Source organism: Drosophila gunungcola, chromosome 3R, assembly GCF_025200985.1.
Source record: "Drosophila gunungcola strain Sukarami chromosome 3R, Dgunungcola_SK_2, whole genome shotgun sequence".
NCBI classification, from domain to species: Eukaryota; Metazoa; Arthropoda; class Insecta; order Diptera; family Drosophilidae; genus Drosophila; species Drosophila gunungcola.
Window position 1 is genome coordinate 21847004 of NC_069139.1, and position 22574 is coordinate 21869577.

At 42.9% G+C, this 22574-nt stretch overlaps 3 protein-coding genes across 3 annotated transcripts; 2 read left to right on the forward strand and 1 right to left on the reverse strand.

Annotated features, from left to right (window-relative positions):
- Positions 1-7982: 7982 nt before the first annotated feature.
- LOC128252153 (eukaryotic translation initiation factor 3 subunit D-2) lies at positions 7983-10549 on the reverse strand. Its single transcript, XM_052979651.1, has 2 exons — positions 9444-10549; positions 7983-9066 (listed from the first exon to the last, which is right to left on the reverse strand). The coding sequence occupies exons 1-2, from the start codon at positions 10428-10430 to the stop codon at positions 8404-8406; spliced, it is 1650 nt and encodes a 549-aa protein (XP_052835611.1). The 5' UTR covers positions 10431-10549; the 3' UTR covers positions 7983-8403.
- A 537-nt stretch (positions 10550-11086) lies between these two features.
- LOC128252186 (uncharacterized) lies at positions 11087-12088 on the forward strand. The gene has a single exon (XM_052979698.1). It carries the CDS (start codon positions 11226-11228, stop codon positions 11346-11348), a length of 123 nt encoding a protein of 40 aa, XP_052835658.1. The 5' UTR covers positions 11087-11225; the 3' UTR covers positions 11349-12088.
- A 1945-nt stretch (positions 12089-14033) lies between these two features.
- LOC128252162 (uncharacterized) lies at positions 14034-16077 on the forward strand. Its single transcript, XM_052979665.1, has 2 exons — positions 14034-14693; positions 15334-16077. The coding sequence occupies exons 1-2, from the start codon at positions 14183-14185 to the stop codon at positions 16017-16019; spliced, it is 1197 nt and encodes a 398-aa protein (XP_052835625.1). The 5' UTR covers positions 14034-14182; the 3' UTR covers positions 16020-16077.
- The last annotated feature ends 6497 nt before the right edge of the window (positions 16078-22574 follow it).

The window sequence follows — 22574 nt, forward strand, 5'->3', positions numbered from 1 at the left end:
TATTACTTTGTAAATGCGACACAAGTGTGCTGGGGAACATGAGCAATCAGCCGCCCCGTATGACACAGTCGTTGCCATGGGTCGATCTGTCTTCCCCTTCCGGTCCCCCTCTTTCAGGACCCCTGCCCACTGCCCCCTGACCCCCTGACCCCCTGTTTGCATTGTTCGGTTGTGTAAAAAGTTTTGTATTACAAAACACAATCAGACACAGATGCACTTGGTGGGTGGGTGGTGCACTGCGGGAATAGGGGGAACAAAGTTTAAGGCTCTTTGTGTCACTTCTAGGTAGCTTCAGGCGAAATACTGCGGATGAAGGGGGGAGGGGCATTTGCCGGAAACGCATGCGACACGATGGCCAAAGGGCAAAAGTCGCCGCTGCTCGTCGTCGCCGCATAATAATGTCAGCGATGGGCGACGTCTTTTTCCTGCCGTAAATTGCAAAAATGCAGCCAGAGGATATGCACATGTGCACATTTTCTTTTCCTCCTTTTTGTTGCAGGTTTCAAGACCAAACGGAAGCCAAACTCAGACCCTGACAAGCTGCAGCAACCAACTAACAGAAGCAGCAGCATCTACTTCGAAAAAAAAAGTATATGTATATGTGTAGAAAAACCGGCCTGGGCAAAAAGTTTATGTACATTTAATGCACGGCAGCAGGCTACAAGGAAACAGCACAATAAATCCAGGATACATTAAATAACACAAACACGGGGGCCAAAGGGGGCGTGGCAGGCACACACAGACAGACAGGCGGCCATATGGAGCGAGCGGTCAACTTCCCTTTTCGTGTTTTGGCACGCTAAAGTTTTTTTGGGGGGTGAGTGATTTCTAGGGTATGGAGGGAAAGTAAATGACGGGTCGTGTTCATTACAAAATTATTAAATACTTTGCTAAAATATAGAAATTAAAAGTAAATTACTTGGATACTTTTTATCTCGCCCTTAACTACCTTTAAAGATAACCAACTGTAAATTTCCGGATTAACTTAACGATTTTGTGATTTTTATTTATCTTAAAAATAAGCTATAGTACCTAAATATATTTGTATTTACCTTTTTTACCTCTTACTTTATCTAGACAATATTATTACAGAATAATATAATTGTCAATTTATCAGACCTAAAAATGTTTTTTGAAAAAATAATGCAACTTTATTGGCATATTCTGCATCTTAGATCCAAAAAAGGGTTACAAATCTAGCAAATGTTACACAAATATCATTACACCCTAAATGAGAAATTCAAACAGAAAACAAATAATATATGTATTTTAAAGTAAGAGGTTGGAATTTTATTTGACCAAGATAAGAGTCACTTTGCCAGTCTACCCCGTGTTTGGTGAGTGTCCCCAAGTCGTGTTTTTGGCTGTTTATGAAAGTTGACCAACATGATGTGTATGCGCGTTTCCTGTTCATCCATGTTTGTGTGAGTGAATTTCAGCGGAAGTTAAACAAGGCTGAGGGCATTTCTGTGCGGTGTTGATGGGGGGAGGGATAGGTGGAAGGGGAGGAGGTGTGGTGTGTGTGGTGTGTGTGTGATTACGACAAGGACGGACTCCTGCGGCAACTGGCGCTGCATGCTCATAATAATTTCTTATTTAGAGAGCCACCAGGTGATAGGCGCCACTGAGGAACCCCTGCCACGTCCAGTCTCTCTCATGTTGTTTGTTCGGCTATTTTCGCATGATTTTCTCCTTCGTCCTGGCTTGACCTCCTGCTTGTGTCCCAGATTTATACACTTTTTCTAGCCGCCTTTGTTCGGAAAGGTATTTAAATTCAAATTAGGTGAACGCCATGTTCAGATCTGGTGACAAGAAAGAAATAAACGAAATAAAATCTGTGGCACTGATTAGCAGCAGAGGTTGATAATTTTTTTCTTTTCCGGCTAGTGGGTTTGGAACCTCTTGAAGTGAATGTGTGTCGAGTGACGAACACGCAGGTTGCTGGGAAAACCTGGAGAAATGGGAAGTGGGAGTTGACCTCATTCGTGGTGGACTCTGGAAATGAGTTCGTTCCCAAGTAATGCGCTTAACCACATAAAATTTAACTGAAATCAGCTCATTAAAGGCCTACCGCACTCGACACCGATACACACATCCTGCAATGGGAGCAGCTATTAAAGGAGGACCAACAAATTGGAGCCGGAGACACGAAAAACATTTTGTTTTTGGCCGTTTGGGTGGGGGGCACCGTCATAAAGGAGAGTTTATGGAGCCACATTAAAGTGCGGAAGTAAGTGGCGCATAAAGGACCAAGCACCAAAAAAAGTACACGAAAAAGAAAACTAAAAATGCAGCTCGCAAAAAACCACAACGAACAAACAACGTGAAAGTCAGACACATTAAATATGATATATTAGTGGGATGGCAGTCAGAACATGAGATATATTTTATGGCTCTGAGGGGCCAGATACGGTGACCCAAAGGAATCTTTGCAGCGGTCAATAAGTCAGTTCTTTCCGTTTATTATAATATTTTATATTTTCGTTGTTTCTCTTGCTCATACGAAAATTTTGATTGTCTCTTTGCAAAACAAATTTTTTATGCTAGCCCTAAGATCTCAGAAGATCATTATCAATATGCTTTTCGCTTGGACCCTTCCTTATCTCAGTCAATTGTTGAAATTTATGAGCCAAATAAATAATTCTTCGGCTATTATTGATTGCGAACAGTTTTACAGTTCTGTTTTGTTTTTCAACATTTGCATATAGATATTTACATTTTCTCCTTTGACTCAATTAATTACATTTTCCGTTTTGCTTGCTCAGTCCAATTTATATACAAAAATTATAGTTAATTAGACTTACATTAAACTCGTGTTGTTTTAGTTATTTTACTTTTAAACTGATTGGTTATTATTTGATGTTATACGATTTCCAATCTTATTGCAATCTTTAGGCGCTCTTTAATTTGCAATAAATCTAGATGAGTCTGATTGTATCAAAGAAAGCACCGGACCTTTGATAACTTTTCGATTCTCTCAGGCACCATCCGAATAATCACTCTCCTTTTTGCGACGCCAACAAGTGTGGCACTTGATCTTTTTCTTGCCACTTGCCACCGCACTCAGATTGTGATTGAGTATGTGCAACTGAGCCAAGGGCCAAGCAAGAAAGCCCAGAACCTCATCTTCGCTTTTTCCCTTTTTGTTTGGACACTGGCAGAGGAGTGAGTGATGAAAAATTCGACGATGCCCATCCAACAATGCCAGTTTACTGGGGATGGGTCGAAAAGGAATTTAATTTTGTGCGAAACTTGGGAAGCTCGCAGAGAAGGACATGTTTGTCATCACGGCTGCATCAGCTGTCCCCCAACTTCAGCATTCGGCAGATGATAAAACCCAATTTGTAGCAAATAAAATAAAAAACAAAGCAGACAAGCAAATGGACACAAGGAGCTCATGCTCCTCTTGTTGCACCATCAGCAGGAGCAGAAGCTGGTGCAATTGAGCAAATTCATGGCAAATTGCCACTCGATGTCTGCTGGTGTTCGAGCAAAAGGAATCAAAGTCTGCTGCGGGTTGCATTTCACTTCGCAATCGATGATCGATGCCGAAATTAGAAACTGGAAAACGCATTTGGCATAATTTTAGTGCTCTCCTCCTCGCTGCTATGTTTACAATTCGTTTATGCAAAGTCTGCCCTGCTGCGGGCCAAAGGGGGGAGTCAGACAATCAGCTTACACACTCGAAGACAAACCAATATATATAAGAGTATTTTCCATTTCAAACAGGTAATCGATTTTCATGCTTGTGGCGAAATGTACAAAAGAACTGAAACGAACCCAAAAGTAAACCAACTTTGTTGTCTGTTTCGTTTGTTTTCATTCTTATGTTTTTTCCCTCGGCAGCTGGATTTGGGTTTCGCCTCCACCTGATTCTTATGCCATGTGCGTGGGTGTGGGTATGTGGGTATCCGGTGCGTATACTTGATATTTATGTTGAAAACTTAAAGCAGTTAAGAGCTCGTCGTGCTTAAAATATTCCATCGGTGACTGACAGCCAAGTTTATCCAACTTGTTGATTTACTTTTCGCCCCACTTTCCGGGCCAAAGTTAAGCCACATCAGTGTTTCCTCTCCTTCTAGCCATTTAAAGTGATACCTGCCTGGAATAATCACGATTCAAGATCGTGTTTTGCTTTTGATCTTTTCGTTGATTTGCATAACATAAAATTCACCTTCGAGTAGGGCTTTATTGAAGACTTTGGCTTAGAAATCCAGGCGTTCCCCTTATTCTGGCAGTGTAAGCCAGTCCATTATAACACCATTATTTTTAAACAAAGTTTAGTTAGTTGTGGAAATATTACTTTAATCATTAAATGTTACTTATTCGTTTTCCACCTTTCAGATTGATGCAATGATTACGAAATCGAAGGCCTAATATTATTCAGTGGATTTTAAATCTGAATACCAGGTAAAGTGCATGTCCTCGAGCCATTCGAATTTCTAATCTGCTCTAAAATATTCAAGAGTGCAAAAGGGCACATGTGCCCGACTGGGTTGACAACGTCAAGAAAGAATCCAATTACGCTGGAAACTGGAATATTTTTGACAAGTATTCAATGAATTTCATTCGAGATTTGTAACCCTGGCAGCCAGCCTTCCGCCAGCCAGCCAGGCGTTCGTTCGCAGCCAGGAAACGAATTAGAAATGTGTAAAACAGAAGTTGCTCCACAGTCGCAGTTGGTCAGGACTTGAGGCTAAGGAGCGCAGGGGGCAGGACTCGAGTGAGACGTGAAAAATATTCCCCTTTTTTGCGGCTGCACAGGATGGGGATCGGAGAACTGGGTCCCGAGCTGAATCCATTGCCTGGCCGGAAAAGGAAAATGATTTCCGGCCTGGGCCGGGTGGGGTGATAATTCTGCGGGATCCGAGAACTTTTTATGCAATCATTGGCGGATTGTCAGCTAACTCGCAGCTGGCTCTGCAACTGCAACCAATTCATTTCATCAAATTATGTGCACATTCCCGGGCTCCAGTTACCCCTCATTGCATCTACATAATGTTAGACATTATTCTCCTTCTCTCCACCAAAAAGTTTTAGCTCAAATGGCGAGAAAAAAAAGTTTGTCAAAATGTTTGCCCAAACTTCTACCAGAACAGAACCCGTGGCGAAATGGGGCGAACAAGTTGTTTTCGTTGTTTTTGATGGAGGTGTTTGTGGCATTGATAACAATTCTCATTTTGTTGGCAGCGACTGTGTCCGCTCGTCTCTGTCTAGTCGTGCGTATAAATCACAAAAAGGTAATTTAAATATATTAAATCGGGGTGAAACTCAACCTAACAAACTGGTTTCCCCCAAAGAACTTGCATTGCGAAAAGGAGAGAAAGTCCATCAGGTAAGTGCTGCTGTGAAACGGGACAAATTTAACATTAATCTTTATATATTAATGTAAATTATGTAACTAAAAAATAAATACTATATAAGAACATTTAATAAAATCTGATTTTAAATACTTAAAGATATACCTTCAATATGACGAAATCAAAGACAAAGATTATTATTGGGGTTACAAAGCTATTTCTTGAGATTTACCCAAACAATTTGTAAAAATATAACCCTCTTCTGAGCCCCGAAGCCTTATCCTCTATTAACTGACTCGTGGCAAACTTTTACCCTGACAAATGATATTTAAATGAGCTGCATTTGAAAAGATAACGGTGAATGTGAATGGTGCCCAAAGCAAATGTCACAAAATTGACAGGATCCTCGAAAAGAAAAGAGAAACTGGCACAAGACGCCAAATTAAATATGCCAAAAGGCAAAGGCGAAATCCGAGCCGGCCAAAAGAACACAAAACTTTTGGCTTACAAACATTCCTAAACTCTTCAGCCGGGCCGCCAAAATCCCAGCCCCCGTGACCCCAACTAATGTCCAAAGATGGCAAATCCGTTGCTTAAACGGCTAGAGGGCCCGGAGCCAACTGCTTTGGCGGCAACTTTAAGTCGCATTTGGTTTCCTAATGCGGCTCAGACGGCTTCCTCTCAGTCGCCTTCCCCAGAAAAAGCGCGTGGGGCAAATTGAAATGAAATTGAATTTAGCCAGAGGTCGCAGGAGCGGTTAGTGGGAGTGGCTTGTGGAAAAGTTGACGCGGGTGTGGCAGTTTTATTTACAACTATTCCTCATGTGCTGGGCTGGGAAAATGCAAAAGAGTTTAATTTGCAATTTGTCGCCCTCATTCAACGCTTAACTTTTCACTCGAGCGGTGTTTGTGGTTGCATATGCAAATGCCTTGGCCATCCACCAGCTCCATCCACCAGCTCCTCGATCCCTCACCACCTCACTTCCGCACCTCTGCTCCTCCGCACCTATTCCCCTGGAATGGCCCGCAGCCCTGCATATGCGATAAAATGTACAAAGTTTTGCGTTAAGGCCCCACTTGAGCTGGGCTCGGAGTTGTTGCCGCTGGCAAGTGCCCTATTCTGGCCTGGCCTGCCAGTTTGTTAAACGCCTTTCAACGGCGTGGTTAGCCAAGCGCAGACCTTGAAATGCCACACATATAACCAGTCCTGGCCAGAAGCTAAAGCTGGTAGCTAAAGCTGCTAGATGGTGGCTGCTGGATGGTAGTTGGTAGATGGGAGCTGGGAGCTGGGAGCTGGGAGCTGGTAGTCGGCAGCTGAAGCCACTCAAGCAGCTAACCAGCCGGAGCAAACTTTTCTGCGGCAAACGCTTTAAAAAAGCATTTCGCAAAAGTCATTCCGTAAGTTGGTCCTGCATCCCGAGTGCACACTGGCACATGTTGATTTAGCAAACAAAATGTTTTAATTGAATAACACTTTGGTGTTTCACTGCTGCTTACGGGCAAGTTCAAGTGCTTCACTGTCCAACTGTGCGTGTACTTGATGTGTCGGTTCACGTACTGCATTGTTAATCAGTGAAGTGCAGTGGGCAGTTGAATAAAATATTAATGAGCCTGGCTATATCAATCAAATTTTTCCACCGCAGCAATGCTGCGGGCAGGGAAATAAAAATAATCTGCAGCAATTTTCACTACCGAGAATTCGCCAAATAATTTCACACACTTTGTTAGGTCACTCATCCTTCCGCCCGGCGAGTGCGACTTGTTCATGCAAATTGAATAGGTCTAAATTCAATTTGGCGGACTGAAAACAAAAACAACGAGAAAGGAAGCAAACTTCCGCAAGCCTATGTTCATATACCCTTGCAACTATTGCAAAAATGTAATATTATTGAAAACATTAAAATTTTAATTTAAAAACATTGAATCTATGATGATTTTAAGCTCAATTTTTCGATCGTTCCTATGGTAGCTGTATGACATTGTTTTCCGATTTAAATAAAATTAAAAGGGTAATTCTGAACTATTATATTATTAATATGTCACAAAGAATTAAAAAAAAAACAGTGAAGTTATTTATTTTCTTCAATATTTTGATTCTTCTCATTGGAGCTATATGATTTAGTCGTCCGATTTTGAATAAATTAAAGCCGTAATTCTGAAATATTTAACCATTACTATATCTCGAAGAACATTATTCCGATCGTTCCTATGGAAGCTATATGCTGTAGTCGTTCGATACGGCTCGTTCCGACTTATATGCTACCTGCGGACATAGCTAGTTCGACTAGTCATGCTAGTCAACAATATACATACTTTATAGGGTCGGAGATGTATCCTTCATTGCGTTGCCAACTTCAGACTCAATCTATAATACCCTCTGCAAGGGTAATAAAATGAGCAAACCATTTTGGTAATTTAGTTGAGCGATTTGCATTTCCGCTAGGGAATAATTTCTGCACTTTTGTGCCCAGTGAATGCCCAAATTGAATTGCCGAATAACAAAAAGGCAGAGTGCATATGAATTTTGAGCATATATATGAATTTAATTAAATGCTGTTGAATACGAAAACATTTTGCTTAAATTGTCACACGCGCAGCACCACAGCAGCAGGAGCAGCCGCAGCAGCAGCAGCAGCAGCAGCAGAATTTGCATTGATTGATGCCGTATTCGGTGATTTATTGAACCTGAGGTTTGTCAGCCAAACAATCTCCCACTTACACCCCTCCGTCCCTACCCCCGATCAATTATTGTGATTGTCAGTCGGTAATGGTGGGGAGGTTCTGCGCAATGCATATTTATATAGCCGGGTTTCATTCTGTATTTCTTGGAACCGCAGTGATTGATGTGGCCATGTTATCCTCAAATAACTGTGACTGCACCCACCCCGATCCCTTGCTTCCCCCTGGCATGTGATGGCTCCGCTCATATGCATATGTATTTGGGTTCGGACTCGGGTTCAAGCTGGGGTTCGGGCTTGGTCAAAAACTCAATTTAAATTGCATTTGTGTTCGCTGCGCATCTGTCAGTGCGGCATGTGTCGCCTGTCATCGGATCCCTTTATTATTATTCGAGCAACTATTAGTTAAATGAATTTGTGTAAACATTAGTTGCCGGTGGAGAGGGCACAGTGCTCGCTGGAGTCCTCCTCCTCGTCGCCGTCGGATTCGAAGGTGCTCTCCGGAATGTCGTACAGCCGGACCATCGGCTTGTTGGGATCCTTCATGATCAGGTACTTTCCGTCCGGCTGCTTCATCACGATGTCGACGAGGCAGCGCAGGATGCCCCAGGCGTTGTCCATGTTCAGGTTGATCTGGGTGGCGAACTCCTGCGGCTTGAACTGCTGCGTGCCCAGGATCACGTGGCGCAGATGATCCCGCGGACTCACCCTGGACACGTAGCCCAGTTTCAGCTGATCCGACCCAGCCAGCATAGCCTCCACCGTCCAGCGGGCCAGCTTGCAAGCGTTGTTGCGCAGCTCGGAGGCCAAAACAGCTCCGCGCTGGGTGTCCAGCTTCTGGCGCCACTCCACACTGTTGGTCACCTTCGAGTCCCACTCGTTCAGCGCCCTGATCGAGAGGAACTGCAGCTCTCCATTGGGCCCCTGGATAACCCCGTTGTGCTTGCAACGGGCGATCAGCACGATGTCGTTGCCAAGCTCCCACTTGCGGTAGCGGTAGCCCATGGCGGCCAGTTCCACGCCCGGCTCTTCGAAGGGATTGGGCTCATCGAACTTGAAGCGCGGCTCCTGGTCACCCGTGCGTAGCACCTGAAACACAAAATTAACTTCTAATATCAAACAAAAACCACTTTTTAACGAAGAAAAAAAGATCGCACCTTCAACATTCAAAATTTCTGATAAGCTTTATGGCGAAAACAATTTTTTTTTTCGTGTAATTAAAAGTGTAAAAGTTTAAATTAATTAAATTTAACAATTTAATTAAGTTAAAATTTAACAATTAAATTTCTGTACTAGAAATCACACCAAATATTTGCAATTTTGTATTTTTTAAATGCTATTAGTCACACATCTAGCAATCTGAGTGATTGTGATTTGTGATTGGGCTAAAATGTTTCCATAGCACCCCTGGGGTCTAAATCAGAACCGAAATAAAAAACCTTAAACTTAAGTCAAAGTTAATTTACCTGCTGACTGAAATTGTGGTTAATGAGCGTGGCCTCCATGGCCAAGCTATGGGCTGAGTTGATGGAGCCCTCCTCGTCCATCGGCGGCTCCAGCGAAGTCTCGTTGACGGTGAGTAGGTCAAACTGGGCGTTGTCCCTCTTGTCCAAAAACACCTTCACTCCCACCTTCTCGATGACGACATCCCAGGAGTAGTTAGAGCGAGTGCAGCACATAATGGTGGCCAGGATCTCGTCGGTGGCGAAGACATTGCCCATGGTCTTGGACAGCCGACGGATGATCGGGTCATCCGTGGTTGTTACGGTGTGCACAATGCGGTCCATCTTGAGCAGTGGCTTTTCATTCCGCAGATTGACTCGGTCGTACAGCTTGTCATAGTACTCCAGGGAGCCGCAGGTGACGATGTCCTGGCCCTCTTTGATGTTCGGAAGTGTGAGCTTGAGGAGTCGTGGAAAGTCGATCTCCTCGATCGAAACCCAATTGGAGCGCACCATCACGGAACTTTCGCGGAGTCTGGTGGGCGCATTGCGGCCGAATCTGCGACCCACATTCCGGCGTGTCTCACGGCCCTTTCCGTACTTGGTGCTGTTGCTCATTCCGCCCCCAGCCGTGGGTCCTCCGGCCACGCCCTGCTGGGCGTTGCCACGCCCCGTGCGACCCCTGGCCCGCACACTGTTGCGAGTGTTCGGGCGGTAGCGACCGCGCTGATAGGGCCTAAAGCCCCTCAAACCACTATTGTCCACCAGATGGAAGGTGTCGTCGTCGTCCTCGTGGAAGTACGCGTACTGGCTGTTGTTGCCGAAGGTCGAGGCATACTTGTTTGGGAACTTCTTCTCCTGCACCGCCACTGTCCAGTCGCAGATCTTGCCCAGACGATCGCTCTTGCAGAACGGCTGGTAGGGCACGTCCAGTTCGGGCACCTCGCACGGACCCCAGCCGTGCTCGTTGTACTGGACGTACGGCTTTACGAACGGAACGTAGTTGGACATAGCCGTGCCTAACGATTTCTATTACTAACAAAAAAATGTTTATATGCTTTACGAATCCTGATCCGTTCACCACGAGGCCAAAGTTACACTGAGCTGATTTCGATTATGAGGCAACAATTCGGCTTGACAGATTGGGTATGCAGTGACAAGCGCGGAAAAGGTTTCCAGTTTTAAAAAGTATATGAAAACTAGGAATGTAGATAAATGCTCTATACTTTTAGTGACTTGCTTATCAAAAAATCATCAATAAATTTTACTTAATTTTCTTTTCGACTGGATTTTAACTTCTGTTTTTAAGTACACCATATTTTAAATGTTTCCTTTTATAAACATAATTAGAGTAAAAGCTGTCAAATTTACTACGTTTTTTCGGGCTAAATCCTACACTGATCAAATAATTTAATAGTGAAAATAGAAATAAAATATATGAAATCATAATATTAAATACAGAGCATATTAAATTACTTGATTTGATATTAATAATTTGAATTAATGTGCAAAATATTCGATTTAAAATGGTCCCAATTTTATTCAAATTCATTTTATTCGAGTTAAATACGGTTTAGATTTAAATAAAATGTTCAAAAATTTAAATCAAATCCGAAAGTAGTCAATAGTTAATATTATCATATTTAAAAAACTTAAAACAAGACAAATCGGTGCTTAGGCTGTCAAAATAACCAATTTTTTGTTGTGATGACTTAGGTGTATTTGAAATACTACTCATACTACTACCGTTCAAGACGCCGAGAGAATGAACCGAAGGGGGACACGCTGCCCCGCCGCTAAGCACGCATGGATGAGGCCCCTCGTCGGACAACCGCAATGAAGTCATGTATAATTGCCTGTTTATCTTTCGGTTCTCCATCAACCTCCTGCTGCTTTCCTTGGCCACGGTTATTCTCGTCCTCCGCATAGTGATCTGATGATAGAATGGGCGCAGAGAATGTCCATCGCGCCGATAAATTCTTGTTTTATATTATCTTTTTTAAATAAAAACCCGCACGAATAAATGTATGTTGAGCTGTGGAAATCGCACAGGAAGCGGAGGTACTGTGACGGGATTATCACTTGACAACGCATCAGAGCTCACATTGACATGGCGCCATGCACAGTACTAAAAGTACAGTACTTAGAGCCATTGTTCGGGTCTGAGTAGCTGGAAGGCAAAGGAACAACGGCAGGGTGCAGTACAATGGAGCGAGTGTCCTGTATGCAGGATCTGGTCAGCTGCCCTTATTCTTGGATGGCAGCACCTCACAACAATCTCGTTAAGCGTAAAGGCCAAATTATAGTAAAACTAACAGAAGGCAAAAGGTAATCACATAAAAAGCTTGTTAGATAACAACGTGAGAGGCGGCGAAAAAGGAAGCGGACATCCTGCTCCTCGGCTCATCCCAAAAAAGCAACATGTCGAGCGTGTGAATGTGCCTGGATGTGTGGAAAATGATATGGGGAGGAGGCGTACATGAGTCTGGGTTTGCGGTGCCATCTTCCAGTTTCCAGCTCCCAGATTCTGAGCTAAGCTTTGTCAAGCGACGGGGTGTCATGTTGATGTGTGTGTCACTGGCAGCTGGTGCTTACATGGCCCAGCTCCAGATTCCCTCGCATTTCTCGGTTAATACACCAAAAGAACCAGTTCAAAGACACCAAAAATACGCTGGATTTAAATAAAAAATAAACTGAATAGTAAAGTGGTATGCAGATTTCACTTAACATATCAATTAAAATATAAATAAAAACATTAAGTAGACAAAGAAAACGAAAATAACAAACAATTTAAATATTTAGCCAGATTATTATATACATCCCCTGAAAGCTTGAGGACTCCCGTTGGAAAAGCTCCTAAAACTTTCCGATAGTTTATAGTTTTATTTTAGAGGTAGCATAATAACAATTTTGTAATTTTTTTTTAATGAAATCACTGTTTATTTTTGTTTTTGGTGTATTAGACAGAATTCAACTGAATTCAAATAAATAAATTTGCATTTTACCAATTCGGATTCCTCAAAATGGAGTTGTAATCGTTATCTTCCATGTTTTCCTCCAAGTGTAGACTTAAGCCGGGGATGAGTGTGCGTGCGGCAGTGCACTATAGTGTGGGCTTGAGTGTGTGTATGAGTGTGGATTATAATTGCCATGCGGCTGTCAGTGACTGCAGGCGGCGCCTAGCTGCAAACAGCTGCAGATGTGCGGCTCGTGTTGCAATATCATTTTTAATGCAAACCGCATGCCACATTATGCAGCTGCATTGCCACGTCACCGCTGCGGTTTTCCCAGCCTCTGCACCGCTCATCTTCATCTCATCTGGCATCGCTCCTGCTGCTGAAGCTTTTCTACTGCCGGTCTTGTAGGAAAAAGCGGCAGCGGTTAGCAAAGGGAACACAGCCAAGAATAATGCCCTGGCACATAAGTAAGTACTTACCCAGCGAACAAAAGCAATAAGAACAACAACTACTACTGCTATGTGCAAGCAACAAAAATAACAACAGCAGGAGCAAAGTGAAAAACCGCTTGCATACTTTGCGGAGCTCGTGAGCAATAAACGACGCCATCGTCACCCACCGCCCACCTCATCATGCCTGAAAAAGTATGCTATACTGTGTGCGATCCAACTGAAAGCGAAATTAAAAACACATTTTCACAGCACAATTTATTTTCAAAATTACTTGGAATTAATGCCCAAAGTTGATGGTATTTTGAAGCTTTAACAAATATTGATAACAAACTGTAAATTATTTCTTTAACAGCTCTTTGCATCAAGGTGTTAAACATTAAACTTCCTAAAATATGTACTTTATATATTAGCCCACACATTATCAATCAATTTATGTTCAATATCTTTTTTTATTGATACTTTTTTCATATTGCCTTCAATATTTGCAATTGCTAAAACAAATAGAAACTATGTTAATTCATTAATTTTAAATAAAAGGAATTAAGAAAATAAAAGTAACTTTATAACCTTCGTACATAATTTTGCGTTTATATGTGAGCCCGGAGAACAAAATGGAAAAGGATTTTATAAGAATTTTAAGCCAATTAATTAAAGACTTTTATTTCCATTTACTTACAATATTTTGTCTAAGGTATTCTTAATTCGAAGATCAATTCCTCATTTAATTTTTCGCGTGGCTCCAACGCGCGTCGGAAGCTCGGGCTGCTTCTGCAGCTTTTGTGCTGCATAAAAATTAAAATTTATGCCAGGCAACTTGTGCAAAGCACTGCAAATGCCATTGTTTTTCACTCCCCAGCCTCCTGCTGGCGCCACTGATGATGTTTTTTTGGCGGCGGAAGGACATTCACGTTCTGGGTGGTTGCATTCACCCCCTTGTTGCCCACTGCCTGCTTGTCAAGCCCACTTACATTCAATTCATTCATCTCCGGCAGAAAAATGAAAATAAAAGCCGCAATGCCGCCCCCTTTTCGACGCTGCCAGCCCATCGTAATTGCAGAGCAATTATACATACTTCCATCCACAAGATGGATACGTAATTAATAGCACATTAAATTGGGCCACAACAATATTAATTGTCCTGATTGATTTATGCAGGTAATTATCATTTTAAGCAACTGAGGGGAATAAATTCTGGCCCTCTTCAACGAGCTGAGTGGCAATGGCGATGGCTGTTCTCCTTCACTCAAAAATTTCGTTACATCCATCATAACTAGCAGTACAAAATAGTTGGGCAGCATGAACAAACTATAGGTGTGGAGTTAGGTAGGCTTTCTCAAGAACCGACGAGGGGCTTATGATAGGGATGTCCAGGAGGATATTAAGCAAAAGTCTACAATCATTTCCGTCGCTGATTAAAGCCCCGATCACTCGAATTTCACCAGCAACTTTGAATCAGGGATTTCGGACTTCACTTAGGAGCTTTAGCGACAGCCAAAAATCCGCGACAATGGAACTGCCAGAGGGAATCCTGATGGGCTTTGGCAATCCTCTGCTGGACATCACCTGCACCGTCGAGGACAACGTGATGCTGGAGAAGTACGGCCTGGATGCCAATGCAGCGATCGTAGCCGAGGAGAAGCACGACGTCCTGTTCGACGAGCTAATGAACATGGAGAACGTCATCTATTCGGCGGGCGGAGCCTGTCAGAACTCGATGCGGATCTTCCAGTGGATCGTGCAGACTCCGTTTCGCGCCGTCTTCAGCGGGGCCGTGGGCAAGGACAAGCTGGGCGACCGCATCGAAAAGAGAGCCAGGGCCGATGGCCTGCTGACACTTTACCAGCTGAAGGAGGAACTGCCTACAGGTACTATCATGCAATCACAAGATCTTATTTTCAATCAGTTTGAGTGAGTAACTTGCTTAGTCCAACATATCGTTGTATGTATCTGCAATAACGGCTGATATGAGTGTGCAGACAATTGGTTTTGAAAAACTATTTTGTCTAGGAAAAACTCCTTAATTTAAAAAAAATTTACTTAACATTAGGGCCATGTTGATGATTTATATTGTTGGATAAATTTAGAAAATTTCCAAAAAATGAATTAAAGCCATTTAATAAGGCATATAAAATTTGTTTACCAATAATGGTATTCTCATTATTAGGGCCATTATTCAACACGATTTGAAGGAATTTTTCCTAAAATCAAAGAATTTTGTTTTCTGAGTGTAGATTAAAGAATTTTAACATATCATTTAGCCTTAACTTTTGCAAAACTTTATCAGGTAATTCCGTTAAAAACTTAATTAAGCTGCTTAATAAAAGCTTTGTTTTTTGTGGAAACAGCTCTTTCAAAATCTTCCTTTTTTATAAAAAACCCATAAGCATTTTGCTAGATTTTTTTCTTAAATATAATTCCGTCAAAAATGTAAATAAGCTGCTTGACAAAAGCACTTGTTAAATTAATTTGAAATTACCGTGTTCTAATGAACATTGTCTTTCACAGGCTCTTGTGCGGTGATCATCAATGGGCCGAACCGCTCCTTGGTGGCCAACTTGGGGGCGGCCTCGCTCTTCACCGAGGATTGGGTTGACGACGAGGAGAACACCTGCGCCCTGGAACGCGCCAAGTTCTTCTACTTCACGGGCTTTTTCCTGGCCGTCTGCGCCAATGTCGTGGAGCAAGTGGCGGTAATGTGCTCCGAGTCCAACCGAATTGCTATCCTCAACTTTAGTGCCGTGTTCGTGCTGCAGATGCACAAGGACACTGTGGCCGAACTCATCCAGTACGTGGACATCATAATCTGCAACAAGGAGGAGGCCATCGCCTTCGCCGACTCCAACGACTGGAAGACGAAGAACATCTTTGAGATTGGCTCTCGGCTGCAGAAAATGCCCAAGGCGAACGTCCGTCCGCGCCTTGTCATGATCACGGATGCCGTGTGCCCGGTGCTCGTCTTCCAGGACAACGACCGCGTTCTGGAGTACCCCGTTCCCAAGGTGACCAGGGGCCCGGTTTTCGACACCAACGGTTGCGGCGACGCCTTCGTCGGCGGGTTCCTTGCCATGTTCGTCCAGAGGATGCCCCTGGACTACTGCATCCGCACGGGGATATTCGCCTCCCAGCAGATCCTCAACGTGGTCGGCGTGCAGATCGAAAAACTGCCAAAGTTTAGCGAAAAATGCATATAATTGGGATCGGGGTTTCTGGCAGCCTAACCTTAATAAAAATCTTACAGTATAGTTGGCATATTATTGGTAGCTTTAAAGCAACACACAAGTGTGTTAAGCGAAATAAATTCTTAACTTGATTATCAGATTAGCCCCGTCCCTCCATGGGCTATCAATATAATAATTTAAGGTACCAGTCAGCCCGTTCGCCTGTCCTCCGGCACTTCCTTTGGCCGCACCGCACCTTTTCCGGCATATTCATGCCCTCAAGAGTCGTGCGGCTCTCGCTCTGCCTTTGGCTCCGGCAAAAATAAATACATTTAAATGTATAAAGCCCCCCTCCTCGGGTGCTCCTGCCGCCAAGCCGTGGCTCTGGCAGAAAGGCAAACAGAAGTGATGTAAAAATATGCGTTGCATACTTTGCAGCGCCAATGTAAATTTCCCCCCGTCCCGCCGGGAGGGGCTTTGTCTTTCGGGTCCTGGCGTCTGCTGCCTGCCGGCTGTTGACTTTGGCCTGACAAAATATTGCTTCCATTTCAGAGTCGAAGACGCAGACAACGCGTTCGGCGAAGGGAAGCCGGGGCAGCTGGACAAGAGCACGTGCCAGCGGACAGTGTGCCGAATCACGAAATTAGCGGCGATTACTTCAAATGTTAAATTCCATTTGCTGAAAATATACTGCGAATAAGCCACTCGGACTTAAAATAAATTTGGGCTTACTTTTAATCATCATTATAAGTAATTTTAAAATCATAGTGACTTCTGTTGGACCCTCCATTGTGTGTTAGGTAAATTATAAGAGATCTATTAAATCAGTATACATATATTTATTTTTAAAATGTATTTTATGTAATAAGTTGTGAGAACTTATCAGTGATTTGATAATTACAATAATTATATTTAAAGGCATAAATACTTTTTCTAATTATTTAAAAGAAAATTAGTATTTAACGTAAAATTATGTCAAAAACCATTAAAACGAAATAAATAATAAGTAACAAGTTCTAAAAAAAATCCAAACAGGTATTATAAGTATTAAATTAATCATAACCTTTTAATTTATACTATTAAAAATTGTTAACTTTAAAGTATAAGTTTTAGTTGCTGAATCCTATAACAATATGACCAGCGAAATAACAATACGTTTAAGCTTGCACAGGTAGGTGTTTTTATTTAATAAAATTAAAAAAAAAAAGGTAATTATTGAATCATAATACTTACAAATCCAAAATTCAAAGGTTCAACCAGTGTGCAACGGGTGGTGCTGAATAAAGCGAAGGAAGAGGCGGTACAGTGACTGTCTTCCACTGATTAAAACGATGCGTCCTCGTGACAGCGATTTTTTCTCGTTAAATCCTTAAATGTCGCTTCGTTTATCGTGAGCTTTGTTTTTTAACTTTCGCAGAGTCCGTTTTTCCCTTGAAATCGACTTCGGACGCTGGTCGCCGGCAGAGCTCAAGCGATAATTTATGCATATATCCATGGTGATTTATGACATTACCCCTCCCCCGCCCCCGAGAACGCCCCCGACCACGCCCCGTCCGATGTTCCGCTGCGCTGTGTGCCCAGTGGCTCAGCTCTTCTTTTCCACTCGAACGTTCTGGGACGCCGCGCAATTAGCTGTGGGAAAAATGAGCAGCAAACAGCGAGCCAAAAGATTTCCTTTGTCCAAAGTCAAACAACTTAAAGCTGAAATTCTGGTAGGGCCCTTCCCTTCCCTCGATTACTTTGCATACTGCATCCGCAAAACTTTTGCGGCTGGCGAAGGAAGCGGAACGACTGGGAACGAACGAGCACAAATCTGGGCTGGAAAGTTTTCGGATTTGTCATATGCACATCTCAAAGCTAATATTCTGACACATGGCTGCTCGACCCGAGGGCCACATGAGTTATGAGTTATGACTTAGGTGAGATCTCCTCAGTCGGAATCCAAGCAGACAGCTTAATTACGGCAGTCAGGACCCGGATTTTGCACTCGGCTCCGGGCGGGAATTTAATTAACTGGGCCGGCATTGTATTAAAACCTCTGTGGGCGGCAAATAACAACTTAATTTATTGGTGCAGTCTCGGTTCAGTGAACAGCAAATGCTCAAATTTCAAAAAATTCTCGGTAAATCGAAGCATGTTAGGCTCGATGGTACAGACCACGGCATGTTTTCAAGTGAAAAGTTTATACTTTTTCATTTTTCCTTCAGCTACGGACTGAGGTCTAATTTATGCAATTAAGTGATTTAATTTGATTAGGCCGAAGACAAGCAAAGACAGACAAAAGGCAGGGAATTAGAGACCAAATCGAGAGAAAAACAGAGATGAGGAGGATAAAACTGGGGGGCAGAAGAGCCGCCGGCAAATTGCACTTGTCATGTTCGTATAATTGCGTCTGTTCTCGAGTTTGCCGAACAACACCAGACGCCAGGAGATTGGGGGGACAACTCGGGGCAGACAACAAACAAACACGCCTGACGTGCAGAGGTGCCCATAAAAATCACTCATACGCAATGGGAGACAGCGGCAATAGGAAGCTCCCAGCTCGCAGGACAAGTTTCAAATGCTACTTGTAACTTTGTTACAACAGCCACCGCACAGTAAATGTGAGAGTTCCCCGCCCCGAGTTTGTGCTGGGAATGGCAAAAGTTTCTTTTTCTGTGTTTTATACTTTGTAGCCAGCCAACTGTCGGCCAATGCCAATGTCTCGTCATGAACCCTTTCGCAACCCCTCAGCCTCGCACCCCTCACCAGCTAGTTTCCCACTCATTTTCCCAGTCAGTCAGTGAGTCAGTGAGACATTGTTCTAAAGCCACAATCTCACAATAAGCTCTTATGCACAGCAAGAAATTACTATCGAAATTTAGCATAAGAGTATTAAATAAGGAGTTTGTTATATATTGATAACTATTGTGCATTGGAAGAAGCTAAATCATTTTGGATCCCAAATTTAGGGTTGAACATCAGTCAACAGGTATTCGAATGTAAGTTCTTTGTATGGGTTTTTAGCTTATATGTTCACATTGAGGCACCTATTTTTTTTATAGTAACATTATGACCTAGTCTCAAGTGCTGATTGTCAATGCCATCATTTGTTCTCTGTTGGTACTTCACTACACACACATGTGTGTGAGCTTGTGGATTATGTGAAATTATCGAAGATTTTCCGAATAATGGCGAGTCGTGTTTGCTGCTAATGCCTGACATAATTTCGCCTGCGACCAATGTTTTCCCAACCCGATGCGATGGAATTAAGCGGAAAGCATTTTCATTACATGTCGCAGCCACATGGCCAATATTAATTGGGAACTTTAGGAGCCGGACGATTGTGCTGGAACTCATTTTGCGTACTTTAAAGAAGTTTAAGCTTCTTCTTTGGTCTTGCATTTTCATTCCCCCGAGCAGCATCAATTGCAAAATGTCTGAGTCATTTGCATAGAGTTATTCCAGGGCTTTGTGGAGGGGGGACTGGCTGAGTGGCTGAGTAGCTGATGGTGGTAAAAGTTTTATGTTAGCAACGAAGAACGATAATTTGCAGCAGTTACAATATTTCATGGAATATCTCTTGGCTTCTCCTTTGCCACAAAACTTCAAAAAGTAGCAGCAATAAAAAGCGAAAAAGATTTTCCCTTTGCTTTATGGCGGGATCAATATTTTGACAACCGCAAAGTAACACAAATAATAGACAAATTTTCATTCTCTGTGCGGCCATATTTTCATCTGCCAAATGCCGCAGACTGGAAATTTGTCAATTGAATAAATTGTGCTAAATATACGTATGTTATACATCTCGAATACACATAAATAAATATGCAATGCGTCTTGCAATTGTTTGATTGGGTTCTTGGGGCTGCTGCTTTTGTGGCCACTCAACGCTAATGGACTTTAAAGTGTGTTCTCAAGCGTTCATTGCCAGATTCCGCCCCTAAAAAGTTTCTTCGAAATTTCTCGGCTTGCATTGTTGTCACACATATCACGCATACGCCCCGCTGCAGTGCCATACTGAACCAAAAACGAGCGGACCTTGTTGGAATACATCCAAGTGCAGCCCCAATCCCACGAAGAACTGGTCCAGGAGCAGCTGGCCAAATAATGAACTGCCAGCCAACACCAACCCAATCACAATTACACTTACACTCCCCAATTGGAGCACAAAAAGTCTTTGGTGGCCCGTTGCCTTTGTTTTTCCAATTTCGTAAATGGCTTCCATGCATGTCTGAATGGCTGTGTGTTAATTAGCAATATCAAGAGCACTTAAATTTGGTAGAGATTAAAACACCAAAAGTTTCTCCATCCCATCCGGCTTGGCTTGTTCTTGGGTGTTCTTTGTTCTGGCATCGAGCTCAATTCTCAAGTTGCCCATTTCGGGAGCCAGCTGATTGTGTTTTGTGGCCTGAGCGGCTATTCGATTGCCAAGTTTGGCAGTTTTTGCAGCAGCTGCAAATAGTTAGCTGTGAGCCAAGGATTTGCGCTCTGACCATTCGGTGGGAATGCGAGAAAGCATTTGAATAATTCTGGGCCGGTCCGGGCCGGGCCACTTCAAAGGCTTGACCAACTCGAGCGCTCTGCTCATTTAAAGTGCATCAGGCAAGAAATGCCTGAATGCAGCCATCAAAAAGGCATTACCACAGTCGGAGCGTAAAAAAAGGAGGCGGGGCGACGAAGGAAACTAAATGCGCATTTAACAATAAATGAGCAACGTTTTCGGAAATTAACTTTCAACAACATGTGTTGGAATGCATTTATCTTCCGCACCCATAACGAGTTCCACGGCAAACTCAGTTTAGCAAGTGGGCAGCATGAAGTAGAGGTGGAAATTAATTTGAGCGCAAGAAAAAGAAGTGGAAATTATGAGTGGCTGCCAAATTGTGCTAAATGAGCCCAGGCAAGTGGAAATTAAAAGCGAGCATGGTACGGGAACAGTCTCCCAACCCAGTTTTATCCCCACCGCTTCCTATTTCCCTGCTGCTCAGACTGCTCGAGCCTTTGGGTCTGGGCCTGGAGCCACTTGCATTATGATTGCATCATTTGGGGCTAATTTGCATTTAAATACTTGGCTCTGTTATTGTTCGAGTGCAGCAGGGAAACTTTTTGCAGCAGCCAGGGCAGAAGCAGGAGCAGGAGCAGGAGTAGGAGCAGGCCGAGTGCATGGAACAGCAGGAACAGCCGGATCTGGCCAGCCCTGGGCACCTCGGACAAAGTTATGCCAAGTCAAGGATATCACGAAAATTGTCCTGCTCCAGCCGAGGCGAGCCGGACAACTTCTGTTAATGCGTTTGAATAATGAATGTGAGCGGGAGCGGGAGCGGGAGCGGAAAGGACTTCAGGGATATAGAGTTCGGGACGGGGTTGAGTTGGTCGTTGCACCTTGGACCCGGCGTATAATCCCGCAGTCCTTAGCAGATAACAATGTACAAACTGGCGCCGTCGGCGTCCAGCCGTTGATGGCAGCAGCGCGAATCCCGAGAACAGCGAATGAACTTAAAGAAAAGACTGCTTCTTATTTCATAATTAAAATTTACAAAATTGTTGGTATAATTAATTCTATAACAAAGGGTTGTGATGCATATCTCCCACATTTAAATGTCATTACTTAGTAATCTAAATGAAGAATGTGACATATGTTCATTTCATGTAAGGTCATGTCCTTTGTCTTTATTAAATGTTTAAATAATCAAAGAGGAGAAAAACGTTAACAATGTTCTTTAATTTTTCATATCTATCTAATTATTAAGGTCAGTGTTCATGTCATACAATATTTAGGCTAGTCAGATTTATAGGTATTAAAAAGTATGTTTCATTTACTATACTAAGACTATTTAAAATGAATTGTTCAGAAACGAGCTTGCATAGCAATCTTTTCAAAAAGTTATGTTATTTGTGTCATCGCAGATGTCCCACTCTCCTACAAAAATATCTGACGTAAAACCATAATTAATTCATTAAGTTATGCATTATTAATTTTATAAGTATATTGTCTGTGATTGGCAGTAATTTTCTTTCTTTGAGTGTGGGGAAGTGAGAACTGCCAACCATCTGCCTGGTGTAGTAAAGTAAAGCGAAGATTTATTGAATGGCAAATGAATCACTTCTCGCTCTTTCTCTCAACTCTTTGGCGCTGAGACCTGCCACCAGATCTGCAGTTCCCCTTCCACCAGTCCAGCCCCTTCTTCATTTCGTCGCACTTTTAATAACTTCTATAAAAGTTTTATGTCTCTCGGTGGCAGCAAACTTGCATGCTGCTGCAACAGAGCAAAAAGTTTGCGTGTGTTTGGCACTTGAAACTTTACTTTCGCGGGATCAAAAAAGTCCTGGCTGCGGGGGCTATACATATATATATATAGGTATTTTTATGTATGCAAGGCAAAATCGGTGGAAAATAATCGCGTCAAGTATTTAAAGTGGCATTAAAAATATTGAAAAACTCGATAAATATTTGTTAAGTATGATGCTGTTGCTGCCAGATAATCTGCCCGAGGGGGAGTTCTGCTGATGCAACGGTGCGTATGCGTGTTTCTGCACTTTATACCATAAGTAGCGCCAACTGGCTTTCAAATTGTTCTGCCACTCCTTCCAGTGCCTTTTCCACTA